This window comes from Rana temporaria, chromosome 2 (assembly GCF_905171775.1).
Source record: "Rana temporaria chromosome 2, aRanTem1.1, whole genome shotgun sequence".
NCBI classification, from domain to species: Eukaryota; Metazoa; Chordata; class Amphibia; order Anura; family Ranidae; genus Rana; species Rana temporaria.
This window is the reverse complement of record NC_053490.1, coordinates 87,708,449-87,724,605: the sequence shown is the minus strand read 5'-3', so window position 1 is coordinate 87,724,605 and position 16,157 is coordinate 87,708,449. Positions and strand designations below refer to the sequence as shown.

Below are 16,157 nucleotides of genomic sequence, written 5' to 3'. Positions count from 1 at the left end.
CCCCCCCCACAACCGCGCATTCGTTCCTCTCTGTACCAGTACCCCCCTGCACATCAGACCCCCCCCTCATCACACACATTAGTTCCTCTCTTTAACAGTAAACCCCCCCCCCCCCCCACCACCACCACACATTAGTGTAGTGCCTCTCTGTACCAGTACCCCTCTGCACATCAGACCCCCCCCCTCATCACACACATTAGTTCCTCTCTTTACCAGTACCCCCCCCCCCCACCACCACCACACATTAGTGCCTCTCTGTACCAGTACCCCTCTGCACATCAGACCCCCCCCCCCCTCATCACACACATTAGTTCCTCTCTTTACCAGTACCCCCCCCCCCCACCACCACCACACATTAGTGCCTCTCTGTACCAGTACCCCTCTGCACATCAGACCCCCCCATCACACACATATATATTAGTTCCTCTATGTACCAGTACCCCCCCACCACCGCACATTCGTTCCTCTCTGTACCAGTACCCCCCTGCACATCAGACCCCCCCCCCTCATCACACACACACACATTAATTCCTCTCTGTACCAGTACCCCCCTGGCAGGGGGGTACTGGTACAGAGAGGAATTAATGTGTGTGTGTGTGTGATGAGTGGGGGGGGGGGGGTCTGATGTGCAGGGGGGTACACCAGTACCCCCCTGCACATCAGACCCCCCCCCCCCACTCATCACACACACACACAGAGAGGAACGAATGTGCGGTGGTGGGGGGGTACTGGTACATAGAGGAACTAATATATATGTGTGTGATGGGGGGGGTCTGATGTGCAGAGGGGTACTGGTACAGAGAGGCACTAATGTGTGGTGGTGGGGGGGGGGGGGACTGGTACAGAGAGGAACTAATGTGTGTGATGAGGGGGGTCTGATGTGCAGGGGGGTACTGGTACAGAGAGGAACGAATGTGCGGTGGTGGGGGGGTACCGGTACATAGAGGAACTAATATATATGTGTGTGATGGGGGGGTCTGATGTGCAGGGGGCCCCCTGCACATCAGACCCCCCCCATCACACACATATATATTAGTTCCTCTATGTACCAGTACCCCGCCACCACCGCACATTCGTTCCTCTCTGTACCAGTACCCCCCTGCACATCAGACCCTCATCACACACACACATTAGTTCCTCTCAGTACCAGTACCCCCCCCTTACCACACACACACACACACACACCAGTTCCTCTCTGTACACAGTGCAATGCACAATAAAACTTGACAACAGAGTAAATGTTTTATTTCATGTGACTGGGTGCAGACTGTAGCACCGAGCATGCTGCCTGTGCTTTTACTATACCTGAGCCAGCGGTGGTGATGGTTTCACCTCCAGGAGAGCGGCGCTGCTGCCTGTCCTCCCACAACAGATCCCTCAGCGACCAGGAGGAGGGGGAGCGGTCCGGATATCACTGCAATACCAGAGGTACATGCTGCAGGGCGGCCATCTCACCCACCACGGCCGGTTCCATAGTCCCTGCAGCACTTCCGGCCGGCTGCTCTGTGTCCCGGCTCTCTCCCCTCTTCTTCTGCTAGGCACTGCAGGCTCAGGATAGAGGTGTCCAGGGTGTATTCGCTGGCGGCCTGGCGCCATAAGGCATGTAGTTTCAAAATGCCTCCTGCCTATTGCTAGAACCGGCCTGAGTGTAACTAACTCCAGCGCGGCCGGCCCGTGCGGTATCTATCCCCTGCCTGCGCTTCCTGCATGTCTGAGGACAGGAGCCTTCTCTTCCGCCTTTAGGAATGCCCGTATAGCTGGAGATGAGCGGTGGCCGCGGTCTGTGTTAACCCCATCCTGACCGCGGCCGCTGCTTACCTCCCGCTGTCATCATCAAGCGGCCGCTCTTCCTACAACATCATGCAGCCCAGGGACCGCGTCTGGTGAGTGATGTTTTGTTGCTACTATGGCTGCTCACAGACTGATATGTATACACTTCTCCTATCTATTTTCTGTGGTGTCTGTCCCTTGTCATGCTTTGTGCCCATTTTATCTTCTCTTTTTTTAGTTTCTGACATCATCAGCTGGTTTATGTAATTTTAGCAGAAAATGCACCAATATATTGCAAACCATAGCTGCTATGGTTTGCAATATATTGGTGCATTTTCTGCTAAAATTACATAAACCAGCTGATGATGTCAGAAACTAAAAAAAGAGAAGATAAAATGGGCACAAAGCATGACAAGGGACAGACACCACAGAAAATAGATAGAATAAAAGCAATGTCTTTTACAATGAATATAGCAATGTATTCTCTACTATGAACATAGTAATTTCTTCTACTACAAATCTAACAATGTCTTCTACAATGATTCTCTCCTTTATCTATCTCTCTAGAGCATTACTCATACCGCGCAGTGGAGGGAGGATAGTAAGGTAAGGTCTTCTACTATGGGTCTAGCAATGTCTTCTACAATGAACATAGTAATGTCTTCTACTACAAATCTAACAATGTCTTCTACAATGATTCTCTCCCTCATCTATCTCTATAGAGCATTACTCATAGCGCACAGTGGAGGGAGGATAGTAAGGTACTATGGGTCTAGCAATGTCTTCTACATAGAACATAGTAATGTCTTCTACAATGAGTCTCTCCCTCTAGCTCTATAGAGCATCACTCATAGCGCATAGTGGAGGTTGGAGGGCGGGTGTTACTCCAGAATCTCTCAGCCCCGCCCACACCATGGCTCCAGCGTGCTGCTGAGACTTGCACACCGGGTTAGGTGGCTACGCCCACGAGCACTCTGATTGGCTCTTCGCTGGGCTGCCTTTCACACACCCCCGTGCTAAACCAATAGATTGCGGTGCCGGGTCCTATACATCTTTAACCCGTGCACTTCACATGCTGCCTGCCGGGGAATGTTATAGCGGCCTGACACCGCCATCATCATCAGTATGGCGGGACGTGTATGAAAACAATCAGTCCCATCCATAGGAGTGCAGAGATGGCGGAGTACAGCTACAAATCTATTACTGTCTGTGCCCAAACTCCATTCACTAATCTAATGATCCGGGGTGAGGATTTCATACAAAGTGACAATTTATCATTAGTATAGACTCTATACTATGGATGGGACTGATTGTTTTCATACACGTCCCGCCATACTGATGATGATGGCGGTGTCAGGCCGCTATAACATTCGCCATGTTACCATACCATATATTACAATCCTGTGAGATGTAATTCCCCATCACCTCTCCATCCTTCTGGTGTAATACACAGGTGAGTCCATGCCATGTATGATTAGGAACTCTGCAATTTATCATGGCTCGTTTCAGACAGCCATGCAGACTTGCCCTGTTATTTTCCTTTTATGTTTATTTTAAACCGTCTTGAAAAGTAGGAAGATGTTCATTGTATGATTATTGTTGCAAGCTTGCACATGGACTGCTCAGACTGATGAATAACATCCATTATTCTATCTATTTTCTGTGGTGTCTGTCCCTTGTCATGCTTTGTGCCCATTTTATCTTCTCTTTTTTTAGTTTCTGACATCATCAGCTGGTTTATGTAATTTTAGCAGCAAAATCAAATGTTAGGTTTCGTCTAAGAGAGGGTTTGTAAAATATATATATATATATATATATATATATATATATATATATATATATATATATATATATATATATATAAATTACTGCTGTATCATATTGGGGTGTGTGTGTGTGTATATATACATACACACACTTTTTTTTTACTTTTTAATACTGTACTGTATGTATATATATATATATATATATATATATATATATATATATATGTAGCACTGACCCCCGAAGGAGCTGCTGGTTTAATTTGGGCCTGCACTCTACTAATAAACCCCACTGACTTGGCTCAATCCCCTTGGCACAGCTGTGATGCAATGCAATACAATACAATGTAAGACAATACAAAATACCTGTATTATAACCCCAGGATCCACTGACTGCATTTGGAGTGAGAAAAACAGTACGCCACAACAACTGGATACTTAACCAGAGATATATTTTACTGTGAAATATGCAAATAAGTGATTACAGTAATTGTGCTGTCATCCCAACGTAAGACGACAGCACAATTGATTTAAACATAAGCTATTTGAAAACAGTATACATAAACATTTTATACCTGGGAGCTCCCCCTACTTTATTAGCTATGCGTGAGATCTCACTTAAAGTACTTGGTCTTGGATCTTCTTTTCTTCGCTAGCTAAAGTGATTTGTAATCCACAGTTTTGATGAGTCAAATTGAAGTGAAAATGCTCCTGGTGTAACTGCAACAACTATTTTAAAATCGCTTGAAATGTCAAATTAAATAGGCCTCAAGCTTTCTCAGTTTCAGTTCCTCTGCTCCTCTGTGGAACTATAAATCTCAGTGAGGCCTGTATATGAGTCTAACTGTGTGTAAACTTAGCAAACTGTGGGTCGTGACCCGCTCACCCACTGGATCGGAGCTCCGGGTAGTAACTTTTGTTCAGGGTCCTGTGACTGCAACTTGCTTCTCCGTCAGCTCTGTTTAGCTCCGCTGGATGGATCCGGTTCTCTGATGCTCGGATGAGTGTCTCTCGGTCTCTGCAATCCGGCCACTGTCCTCTAGCTCTCTGAGCTCAGCCTTGGCTCCCTAGCAGCTCGGCATCAGCATCCAGCAGCCTTTGTTTACACTCCTGTCTCCCCTCGTCTCCAAGGCAACCAAAATCCTCAACCCAAAACATCTCTCTGCATTACCAGTATTTGGGTCTCTCCTCGTCTCCAAGGCAACCAAAATACTAAACAAAACATCTCTCTGCATTACCAGTATTTGGTCACTAGATGGCTCCAAATACTTAAACATAGCAATGTCCATAGACGTTGTATTAAAGTATGCAAACACACATCAATATGCAAGAATGTCAGCGCTACATACTCCCCCTACTTTATCTCTTTGGTCCTCCAAAGAGGTTCAAATTGCTAACTCTATTCTGCATTTTAGCCTCTATACGGTTATACAATACAGACAGAGGAGCTTCCCACCAATTGTCATATGATGGGGAGCTATCCTGTGCACTCACAGCTGATACTACTGTGTCTGGTACAGATGTGCCAAGGGGTGAGGTGGGGTTGTCCCTTACTGAATCAAAAGTAGAGGGACCAGACAGTTCAAGGTTTCTTTTGCTGACAAACTGAGATGCTTCAGAGCATTCGCCCAATGTATCATAAGTCAGTCTGCGTGGTGGGCGAATGTCTCTCTTTGCTCTTTGCACTTTCGGGGTATCCATTCCTTTTTGACAAATGTCGTCATCCCTCCTCTCAGTGACTAAAAATGGAGAGTAAATAAGAGTACTGGGCTCTTCTGCAAGATGAGTTGCCGGCACAAATTCTGGGGCCTCTGCCCTGAGAGTTCCGTTATTAGCCTCCTCTACTTCTGAAGAGATATCAGCATCTGTTTCTGAAGTTTCCGGAGGCCACAGCCAACCCAATTCTTCACTTCCTCATCTTCATCTGTAGATGGTGCAGGCTGAGATCTGGTTATTGGCCTACACACATCGGTGAATGTGGATGGGAATTCCTCCTCTGTGCTTATCCTGACTGCCTCAGTGAGAGGTAAAAGGTGATTCCGATGCCAGGTTTTTATTGGCCCAGTGTTTCCTTCTGGCTTGATTTCATACACTGGGAGCCCTGGAAGCTTCCTACACACAACATAAGGCTGTGATCTCCAACGATCAGCCAACTTATGCTTGCCTGGGATGCCTAGATTCCTCAGCAAAACCCGGTCACCTGGTTGAAGATCCTGAACTCTTACTTTCAGGTCAAAGTTTTTCTTGTTCCTGTTGACTCTGGAGTTCGAGGTGGCTTGAGCCTGCTCGTAAGCTATCTTCAGGCTCCTCTGCAGCCTATCCACATACCCTCTATGGGAGGTCTCTGATGTGTGATCCAAGGAGGAACCAAAAGCCAGGTCGACTGGTAATCGGGCTTCACGGCCGAACATCAATCTGTAAGGTGAATACCCAGTGGCGTCACTTTTGGTACTGTTGTAGGCATGAACCAGTGCAGTAATGTGTTTACTCCAATGGGGTTTCTGTTCCGCAGTCAACGTCCCCAACATATTCAGGAGAGTCCTGTTGAACCTTTCCGGTTGAGGGTCCCCTTGTGGGTGATAAGGACTAGTCCTGGACTTTTGTATGCCTAGTAGATCCAACAGTCTTTTTATTAATTTGCTCTCAAAGTCCCTTCCTTGGTCCGAATGTATCCGTTGAGGTAAGCCATAATGGACGAAGAACTTTTCCACGAGAGTCTTTGCTACTGTGGTTGCTTGCTGGTCTCTAGTAGGAAATGCTTGGGCATAACGGGTAAAGTGATCTGTTACCACCAAGATGTCCCCCTGCCCACTCAGATCGGATTCCAAACAAAGAAAGTCTATGCAGACCAGGTCCATTGGTCCCTGGCTCTCCAAATGGCCCATTGGAGCAGCCCTCTGGGGCAATGTCTTTCGTTGTATACACCTGAGGCAAGAATGACAGTAACTCTCCACTTCTTTCCTCATGTGAGGCCAGTAGAACCTGTCCCTTACTAGTTGGAAAGTCCTCTCGGCTCCCAAATGACCATGATGATCGTGTAAAGCAATCAGTACCCTCTCTCTGTGCTTTTCCGGCAGGAGCAGCTGCCACTTTGCTTCTGGATCATCAGAGGGGCCCCTTCGGTAGACCACCCCTTGTTGCAACTGCAACCGATCCCATTCTTTCAGTATCAGCTGGGCTTCCTTCTTGGGGCTCTTCTGCAGCACATCAGACTGTTGATGTTCCAATGCCTTCAGCACCAGCCCACACAGTGGATCTTCCTCCTTATCTCTCCTGAGATCCTTTCTGGATAGCTTGGGGAGACCATCTTGTACAACCTGGGAGACGTTGCAATAGCACCTGGGTACTCCCGCTGAGGATACTCCCACTTCTTCAGCTCTGGCCCCACCTCTACCATGTAGACTTGTCCCTTCACAAAGGGCTCTTACCCCCTCTGGAGTAAGTTGAGTCCAGTCTTCTGATGGATTTCGGGGGTCATGAGGCCTTCTTGATAGAGCATCCGCATCTCGATTACCAACCCCTGGTCTGTACTTCAGGCTGAAGGTAAATGCCGAGAGAGCAGCTAGCCACCTGTGACCGGTGGCGTCCAGCTTTGCAGTGGTGAGCAGGTATGTGAGGGGGTTGTTGTCCGTCTTTACCACGAATTCAGCCCCATAAAGGTAATCCTTCAACTTGTCTACCACTGCCCACTTCAGAGCCAGAAATTCAAGCTTGTGAGTCGGATAGTTTCTTTCGGCAGGAATCAAACTTCTGCTCACATAGGCGATCGGCTGCAGATGCCCTTCATGCTCTTGATAGAGCACTCCTCCCAGTCCGTCATGGCTGGCATCCACATGCAACTCGTATGGTTTGGCAGGGTCTGCATAGGCCAAAACCGGAGCAGTGGTAAGGCTCCACTTCAATTGTCTGAAGGCTTCCTCACATCCTGGAGTCCACTGGTCCTGGATGGACTCTTTCTTCCTTCTGGGCCCTTCTTTTGGCTTCCTTGACTGATCTGGGCTTACACTAACTTCTTCCTGTTTCTTCAGGAGCTCAGTGAGTGGGTGGGCTATTTTAGCGAACCCCTCCACGAACCTTCTGTAGTACGAACAGAAACCTAAGAATGACCTGAGTTCAGTCACGTTGGTGGGTCTTGGCCAAGAAGTGACAGCTTCTAACTTCTTGGGATCGGTTGCCACTCCCTCTTCAGACACAATGTGTCCCAGGTAATTCACTGAGGGCTGGTAGAACTGGCATTTTTCCATAGAGAGCTTCAGACCTTCATCATGAAGTCTCTTCAGGACCTTCTCCAGGCGTTCTTCGTGCTCTTCCAACGTTCTTCCAAATACTATGATGTCATCCAGGTAAACTAGTACTTCAAGTAGGTTCATGTCACCCACTGTTTTTTCCATCAACCTCTGGAACGTTGCTGGGGCCCCAGACAGGCCTTGCGGCATTCGGTTGAACTCAAAGAATCCGACTGGGATGATAAAAGCGGTCTTCTCTTTGTCTTCAGGGCACATGGGGATCTGATAATACCCACTCTTTAAGTCCAGAACACTGAACCACTTTGCTCCCGACAGGCTCTGCAGAGCATCCTCTATCCGAGGTGTGGTGTACTGGTCAGGAATGGTCCTCCGGTTCAGGGTCCTGTAATCGATACATAGGCGTAGGGACCCGTTCTTCTTCCTGACCACCACTATTGGGGAGGCATAAGGACTCCTGGACTCCCGGATAATGCCAGTCCTCTTGAGTTCAGCCAGTTGTTCCCTCAAATCTTCCAGATCTCCCAATGGGATTCGCCTAACCCTTTCACGAAACGGCTTGTCTTCCTCCAGTCGAATTCGGTGGGTGGCACTCTTTGCCAAACCCACATCAAATTCACTTTTTGAGAAAGCTGCCCTCCATCTCAGAAGTTGGGCTTTAGCTCTTTCTCTCCATGCAGGAGTAAGAGGCGTATTCTTTGGGCAGAATTCTTCTACAGGGATTTCTGCTGCTGGTCCTTCCGTCGAACCACATGCTGCGACTGGAGTTGCTGGGCTGACCTGTCCTAACAGTAGTCTGGCTGGCACCCTAACTGGCACAGCTGCTGTGTTGCGGACACTGACTGGAACTTTGCCGTGAGTCCTCTTCAATGCCCTGGTGGGCAATACTTCAGGGATAAGTTCTAACCCCTTTTTTTCTTCCTGGCTTGTATTTTCAAGGACAATGAAAGGACCTGGTTTTTTCCAGCTTAACTTGACGGAGGCTCTCAGGCAGACTACTTCACCTGGCTGGACTAACCTCTTTTCCCTATCCAGGAGCCAGATTTTTCCCACTCCCTCTTCAGGAGCCTCTTCCTCCTGTCTAAGGTCTCGGTATGTCTGGGCCAACATTGGATGTATTTTAGTGGGGAGGGTCCCCTTCTGCAGCACAAGCGGTGCAAGTAGCCTCCTCACCAAGTCAGTGTTCGTCCCAATCATGAGGGAATTTTTGTCAGCCCCTGGGGGACGAGGGCACACTATGGCCAAGGTGTCAAAAGTCTCAGCCTCTCCTGCTGTACTTGGGTCGAAGGTGAGTCTGACCGGCAGGTAACCATCATATGGGAAGTTCTGGGTGCCTAATCCCCATATCTCTAGTTCCTCCAATTTCTGTAATGGCAGGTGCTTGAGATGTCTGTCATAGAAATCCCTGTAGAGCAAGGTTACTTGGGCTCCAGTGTCCAGCAGGGCTTTCGTATAAATCTCCTCTACTTGGATGGGAACAATTGGGGAGGGTCCCACTAGCTTGGGGGGAAATCCACTGATTGCAGTACCTTTGACCTGCCTGGTGGCTTGCACCTTCGCCTTTGGTTTTGGGGGTCTCTCTCTTTTCCCTCCTGGCTTGTTGGTGACCTCAGTGGTCAGGGGTATATGAGTCGGTGTGGAGTTCGCTATTGCGACCGGGCGCCCAGTTGACTCCTTCACTGGGGCCCTCTGAAGTTTTTCCCCCAGTTGTTTGGATTTTGTTTCAGTTACTGGGCTTGGGCACACTCGCCTGAGATGTCCTACTCCTCCACATTTGAAGCAGACTCTCTGTGTTTGTTTCATAGGATGATTAATGGTAGGAGTCTCTGGAGCCTTGAGTGGCAGGACTTCTTCTGTCTGGGGTTTCACCAGACGAATCATCAACATGGTCATCATCTCCAGTATTTCTTTCTGGGTTTGGAACAGCTTCTCCAGTTCAGTCTGACCTACGGGTAGGTGGTGAATAGGTGAAAGCCATGATCCCTGTTCAGCGCTTGTTGCCAATACATTAAGTTCCTGAGTGTCTGAGGGGACACCTATCTGCTGTATTTTAGCACTTGTGGTGCTAGGAGGTTGAAGTTTCCCCTGTTTTTGGTCCCTCTCAATCTCCATTTTATCCGCTTCATTCACTTTCTCAATGAGGACCTCATCCGGAGTTGAGGGATCTTCCAAATACTGCTTCAGTTGTAGCTTGATATAGTCACTCCTCAATCCCGTAGTCACAGATCTCCTAAATTTCCTCCTAACTAGCTCGGCTCCAAAATGCTCTCCATTTCCTTCTTCCTTTGATGTGAACAGCAGGCGGTCCTTGAGCTCAATGGCCCGAAATAGGAAGTTCTGAGGATTCTCTCTATTATCCTGTGTCATATTTATCAGTCGATGAAACAGCTCAGTGGCATCTTCCTCCTCATAATAGCTTTTCAGTATCCTCTTTAGCTGGTTCAAGGTCAATCCACTCTTCCTCTCCAACATGCCCCTAACACTTGAACCTGGGCTGATGGCATGGATTACAGCCTCTCTAATTTCCAATTCCAGATATCCTTTCTGTAGCCCCAACTCTATTTGGTGTAGGAGGCTGGTGTAGGACAGTTTGTCCTTCTGCCCTCTTTCTCCTATCTGGCCGTCAATGTGGAAATCCTTCCGGATGGTTACTTCCTGCAAGCGGCCCTGGGTGCGTTTCTTCAGTACCTTCCCAGTGTTGGGTGTTATCTGGCCATCTTTCTGGTCCTCCAAAATGACACATAACCCATTAATGCGTTCAGCTATCATACTGGAGGTCTCCTGAAACCTCTCCTGTATGTTACAGTACTGTCGCTTCAGATCAGCCAGCTGTCGTTCTGCCAGTGATTTAACAGCAGCCTCTGCTTTCCTGTCTAAAGGTTCTAACTGCTTTTGACTGGGAGAGCGCCCTTCATGTTTGCTGGGGTGTGTCAGATGGAACTCTGTCTTTTCGGACAATTTTATACTGGCACCGTGGAAGTTTTCAGGGACATCCCGTTCCCACTCTATCAGTGCATAGGTGCAGTCGGTCCCAGGATCGGGTTTCACTGCGACCACGTAAGCCTTTCTGTCCGGGGACAATACTTGTACCACCTCTTTAATTTGTTTCTTTCCCCAGTCGCTCCCTGGAAGTTCAATGACCACGCTCGCTTCTGAGCGTGTCCCTTCTGCTTCGCACCATTGGACTACTTTGATGGGGTCCATGATAGCGTGAAGGGGCGGGCTTGCTTGTAGAGTGACAGGAATCCCGGACGAGCCCCCACGTGTAGCACTGACCCCCGAAGGAGCTGCTGGTTTAATTTGGGCCTGCACTCTACTAATAAACCCCACTAACTTGGCTCAATCCCCTTGGCACAGCTGTGATGCAATGCAATACAATACAATGTAAGACAATACAAAATACCTGTATTATAACCCCAGGATCCACTGACTGCATTTGGAGTGAGAAAAACAGTACGCCACAACAACTGGATACTTAACCAGAGATATATTTTACTGTGAAATATGCAAATAAGTGATTACAGTAATTGTGCTGTCATCCCAACGTAAGACGACAGCACAATTGATTTAAACATAAGCTATTTGAAAACAGTATACATAAACATTTTATACCTGGGAGCTCCCCCTACTTTATTAGCTATGCGTGAGATCTCACTTAAAGTACTTGGTCTTGGATCTTCTTTTCTTCGCTAGCTAAAGTGATTTGTAATCCACAGTTTTGATGAGTCAAATTGAAGTGAAAATGCTCCTGGTGTAACTGCAACAACTATTTTAAAATCGCTTGAAATGTCAAATTAAATAGGCCTCAAGCTTTCTCAGTTTCAGTTCCTCTGCTCCTCTGTGGAACTATAAATCTCAGTGAGGCCTGTATATGAGTCTAACTGTGTGTAAACTTAGCAAACTGTGGGTCGTGACCCGCTCACCCACTGGATCGGAGCTCCAGGTAGTAACTTTTGTTCAGGGTCCTGTGACTGCAACTTGCTTCTCCGTCAGCTCTGTTTAGCTCCGCTGGATGGATCCGGTTCTCTGATGCTCGGATGAGTGTCTCTCGGTCTCTGCAATCCGGCCACTGTCCTCTAGCTCTCTGAGCTCAGCCTTGGCTCCCTAGCAGCTCGGCATCAGCATCCAGCAGCCTTTGTTTACACTCCTGTCTCCCCTCGTCTCCAAGGCAACCAAAATCCTCAACCCAAAACATCTCTCTGCATTACCAGTATTTGGGTCTCTCCTCGTCTCCAAGGCAACCAAAATACTAAACAAAACATCTCTCTGCATTACCAGTATTTGGTCACTAGATGGCTCCAAATACTTAAACATAGCAATGTCCATAGACGTTGTATTAAAGTATGCAAACACACATCAATATACAAGAATGTCAGCGCTACATATATATATATTTTTTAATACTGTATTGTAATATAAGCTCTACCTCTTTACATAAATGGTATTATCATTACCAAGAAATAAAGCTAAGTCTGAGACAAATGTCGGTCATAGACCCATAGAAAGTATATGTACATGATCAGGATGAGATACTGAGCAACATGTAACAGTTTAGTTTTTTTGGGGTGATCTGACAGGTACTGGCTTATAAGTAGCAAAAGAACAAGGTCAGAATCAGAGGACTCGCTGGCTGACCCCCCACCAAACCAGAATATCGCTGCAGGTCAGAGTCAGACACAAGCTAATGAAAGCAGCACTTGTGCCGCGGTCGATCAGGTTCTCACAAGTGATGTAGAGGACGAGAGTGACATCACTTCTACCGATGACAACAGCCGCATTGCCGAGCATGAGTGGCCAGAATGTTGGTCCCAAGCACAAGTACAGTATTTCTCCACAAATTACAAGTGGCTGCTAAGCAAAAATCGAAAGTTGGGCTGTAGTGTGTGTAGTCAAGTTTGTGCTCGTGTAGACATGCAGCAAGGGCAGAGAGTGTCGCAGGAGTGGAGTGGGTGCTTAATCTCGTCTTATGGAAGGGACAAGGCTGCACAACAAAGCTCACTACGAAAGAAAATTAAAGAGCACAGAGACTCAATTTATCACAAGAAAGCAGTTGAAATAAAAGAGAAGGCAACACAAAATACAATGCAAAAACACATTGAAGATATGAGAAAGGCTGAATACGCCTCAACTTGCAATGTGTTTAGAACAGCTTATAAGATTGGCAAGCATGGGCGTCCCTTTACAGACATGCCAATAGATGTCCAGTTGCAAGTCTTAAATGGTGTCAAGATGGGCAGAGTTTTACACTCTAATAACTCGTGTGCAAATATACTGGATCACATTGCAGCTGAAATGAAAAAGAAGGTAGTCAATGACATAGTGATGAATGAAAGAAAACTGTGTGTGCTCATTGATGAATCCACTACAATAAGTGGAAAGTCTGTCCTTGTCGTGTGCCTGCGGTCAGCTATTTCCAATGAACAGCCAGACACAGTATTTTTTGAACTCATTGAGCTGCAGGGGACCACAGCAAATGACATCACTGAAGCACTGTTAGAATGTCTTCATAATAATGGCTTTGACCCTCACTACCTACAGGAACATTTGTTGGCATTTGCTTGTGATGGAGCCTCAGTGATGCTTGGGAGGAAAGCAGGAGTTGCTGCGCAGCTTTGTTCCAAATTCCCTTACCTGTTTGTCTGGCATTGTTCCAATCACAGACTGGAACTGGCAGTTTGTGATGTTTTGAAGGAGGTTGGAGGAATCAACCACTTTAAAATATTTTTAGATCAGCTTTACTCCCTCTACCATGCATCCCCAAAAAACCAAAGGGAGTTAACAGAGAGTGCTCACAGTGTTGGACAGCGTCTCCTTGTGATAGGCCGTGTTTTATCAGTGCGTTGGGTTGCTTCAAGTGAGAGAACGGTGAAAGCAGTATGGGAGAACTACCCAGCTTTGCAGGTACACTTTACAAGTGCTGCTGCTGATACCAGCAGGGACTCAAGAGAGAGAGCAAAATACAAAGGACTCAATGATGTTCTCACTACTGTTTCTTTTGTGGTCAATCTTGGCATCATGTATGACGCTCTCACAGAACTCAGTGACCTCTCAAGAATGCTCCAGAGACGTGACATGACTTTGGATCAAGCCGACAGGCAGCTGGACCGACAGATCCGGGTGTTTGAGTCAATGGTATCCACACCTGGTCCCTACACACAAATTGCCATTGAGGCTGAAAATAAGAAAATCTTCAGAAATGTATGCCTGCATGAAAATGAGAGGGTTATAAAAATCAACCCTGGGCAATTTTTCCGTAGCCTGGCTGAAAATGTTAAGTGCAGGATGACTCCAACAACTTCCTCACATGTCAGTAGAACCTCATCTGAAAAGACAGACAGTCACCTCCTCTCAGACATCAAGGTCCTCCAGTCTGACTCCTGGCCTGCATCTCTTGAGATTCAATATGGTGATGCAGCGGTCAGACGTTTATGTCAGAGATTCAGAGTTGGGGAGAGGAAAAGTGTCCAAGGATTTAGGGAGTATAAAGACCTTAAAGCTTCCAAGACACCAGAAGACCTGAAGCCTCTTCTTAAAGCTGTCCACACCATTGCAGTATCAACAAGTGAATGCGAGCGAGCTTTCAGCTCAATGAATGATACTTTGACAGATAAAAGAAACTCTCTCGACATCAAAAGGCTTTCAAATCTGATCTTCCTGAAATGCAACGGACCACCCTTGGATCAGTTTAATGCACAAACATATGTGCAGACATGGCTGGCAAAAGGGAGGAGAAGTGCAGCCTTCACAAACTGCGAAGCCAAAAGTGCAAGGAAAGTGGAGCCCAAAACGTGCTGGAGCCTTTTCTAGGTAAAATGATTTGTACAATATTTTTCATTTTTCATTTGATGTACTGTGATTGTATTGAATCTGCTTTTGTATATTTTTCAGGGGTAAAGAAATTAACCTTCATCTTCAAGACTCAGGTTTATGTTTTACTGTTTACTGTTTTATGGTTAGTATGTTATTATAATTTTTATAATTTATTTTATGTACATTTTGTACAACATTTTGTTCAATACCCTTTTGCACATTTTATTTATGTTCAGTAGCTCTTTCTACAGTAGCTCTTTTTCAGGGTACTTTCTAAGGGTATTTTCATGCTCAGTATTGGGGGGGGAGCACCAGCGCCGAATAGAGTACCGGCACCTAATAGAGTACCGGCACCTCTTTTGGCCCACTTAAAGCACTGATTGTAACCATGGAATATGCAGGAAAGGACATCCCAATCAACAATAAGGCAGGTAGCAGATCTCACATCCCATCGAAAAATGCAAAAGAAAGGTCGCAATAGTATATTATCCTCCTCTGCTGCCGATTCCAACCAGGTTGGACGTTTTTGTACTTCGACGTTTTTTATTTTAGCCAATAGGAAAAATTATCATCTTTTCATCACTTGTTGCTATGTTGGTAGATTTTTTTTATCTTCTGCCTGGGTTAAATATTCTATTGATTAAAGCGACAAAACGCCCGTAGCAAACGCTCGTTGTCGCGCTAGTCGCTTGAATCGAGCGTTTCCATTACTTTCTATGGGAAATGGAAACGCTCAAAAACACCCAAACCGCCCGATACACGCAACAAAAAAGGGTCCGGAACTTGTTTGAGCTTCAGGCGTTCGGCGTCAGGCGTTTTGGCGTGGAGATGTGAACCATCTCCATAGGTAATAATGTATTTTTTCCCCTCTAGCGTTTTTGAGCGTCGCGCTTCAGGCGACAATGTGAATGCAGCCTTAGTTCCCTACTGCTGCACAGCCAGACCAATAACTTCACACTTTCTCCAGAGACAAGGAACAGTCTTTCAGCTTTGGTTTGATGTTTATTAGGGGGTAATAACTTGGATGGGAAATAGGAATTATGGGATGCCCAATGTGATAGCGACAAAACCAGGGACAACGTCCTCCCTCTGTACAACTCAAATTGATTCCTCTGTCTGTACAGCTCTGATTAATTCCTCTTTTGTGGCTAACAGTCTCTTGTTAGAAAAGCAACAACCCCTTACAGACTAAGAACTCCCAGTCCCTATAGAAAGTAGCTAAATGTGTTGGGAACTGCATCCTGGAGCACCTTCAACTCCCTTGTAGACGCTGGTCCCAGATCTTCCACTTTAGGAAATGCTAGCCCACCTGGCGGTGTCTCCACCAGCAAACTTGACAACAGTCCCATTTTTCCCGGGACAATCCTAGGAATCAGACCCTTGTCCCGGTCTGATGGTGTCTCGTGAACAATCCTGATAATCTGCTTGTGTCCCGGGCATCAGGACTAGACTTTTGGCAGTGACAGAGTTAAAAAACAGCACCGCCAGGCCGAGGGTAAACAACATCCAGAATATAGTAGTATCCTCCCCCTGCGTCTCTGTCCTCCTTGTATCTTATTGGGCAGACACA

General features: G+C 46.7%; 1 protein-coding gene across 1 annotated transcript; it reads left to right on the top strand.

The window, feature by feature from the left end:
* The first annotated feature begins 12,688 nt into the window (after positions 1–12,688).
* Positions 12,689–14,584, top strand: LOC120928218 (E3 SUMO-protein ligase KIAA1586-like). Its single transcript, XM_040339324.1, has one exon. The coding sequence runs from the start codon at positions 12,689–12,691 to the stop codon at positions 14,582–14,584; it is 1,896 nt and encodes a 631-aa protein (XP_040195258.1).
* The last annotated feature ends 1,573 nt before the right edge of the window (positions 14,585–16,157 follow it).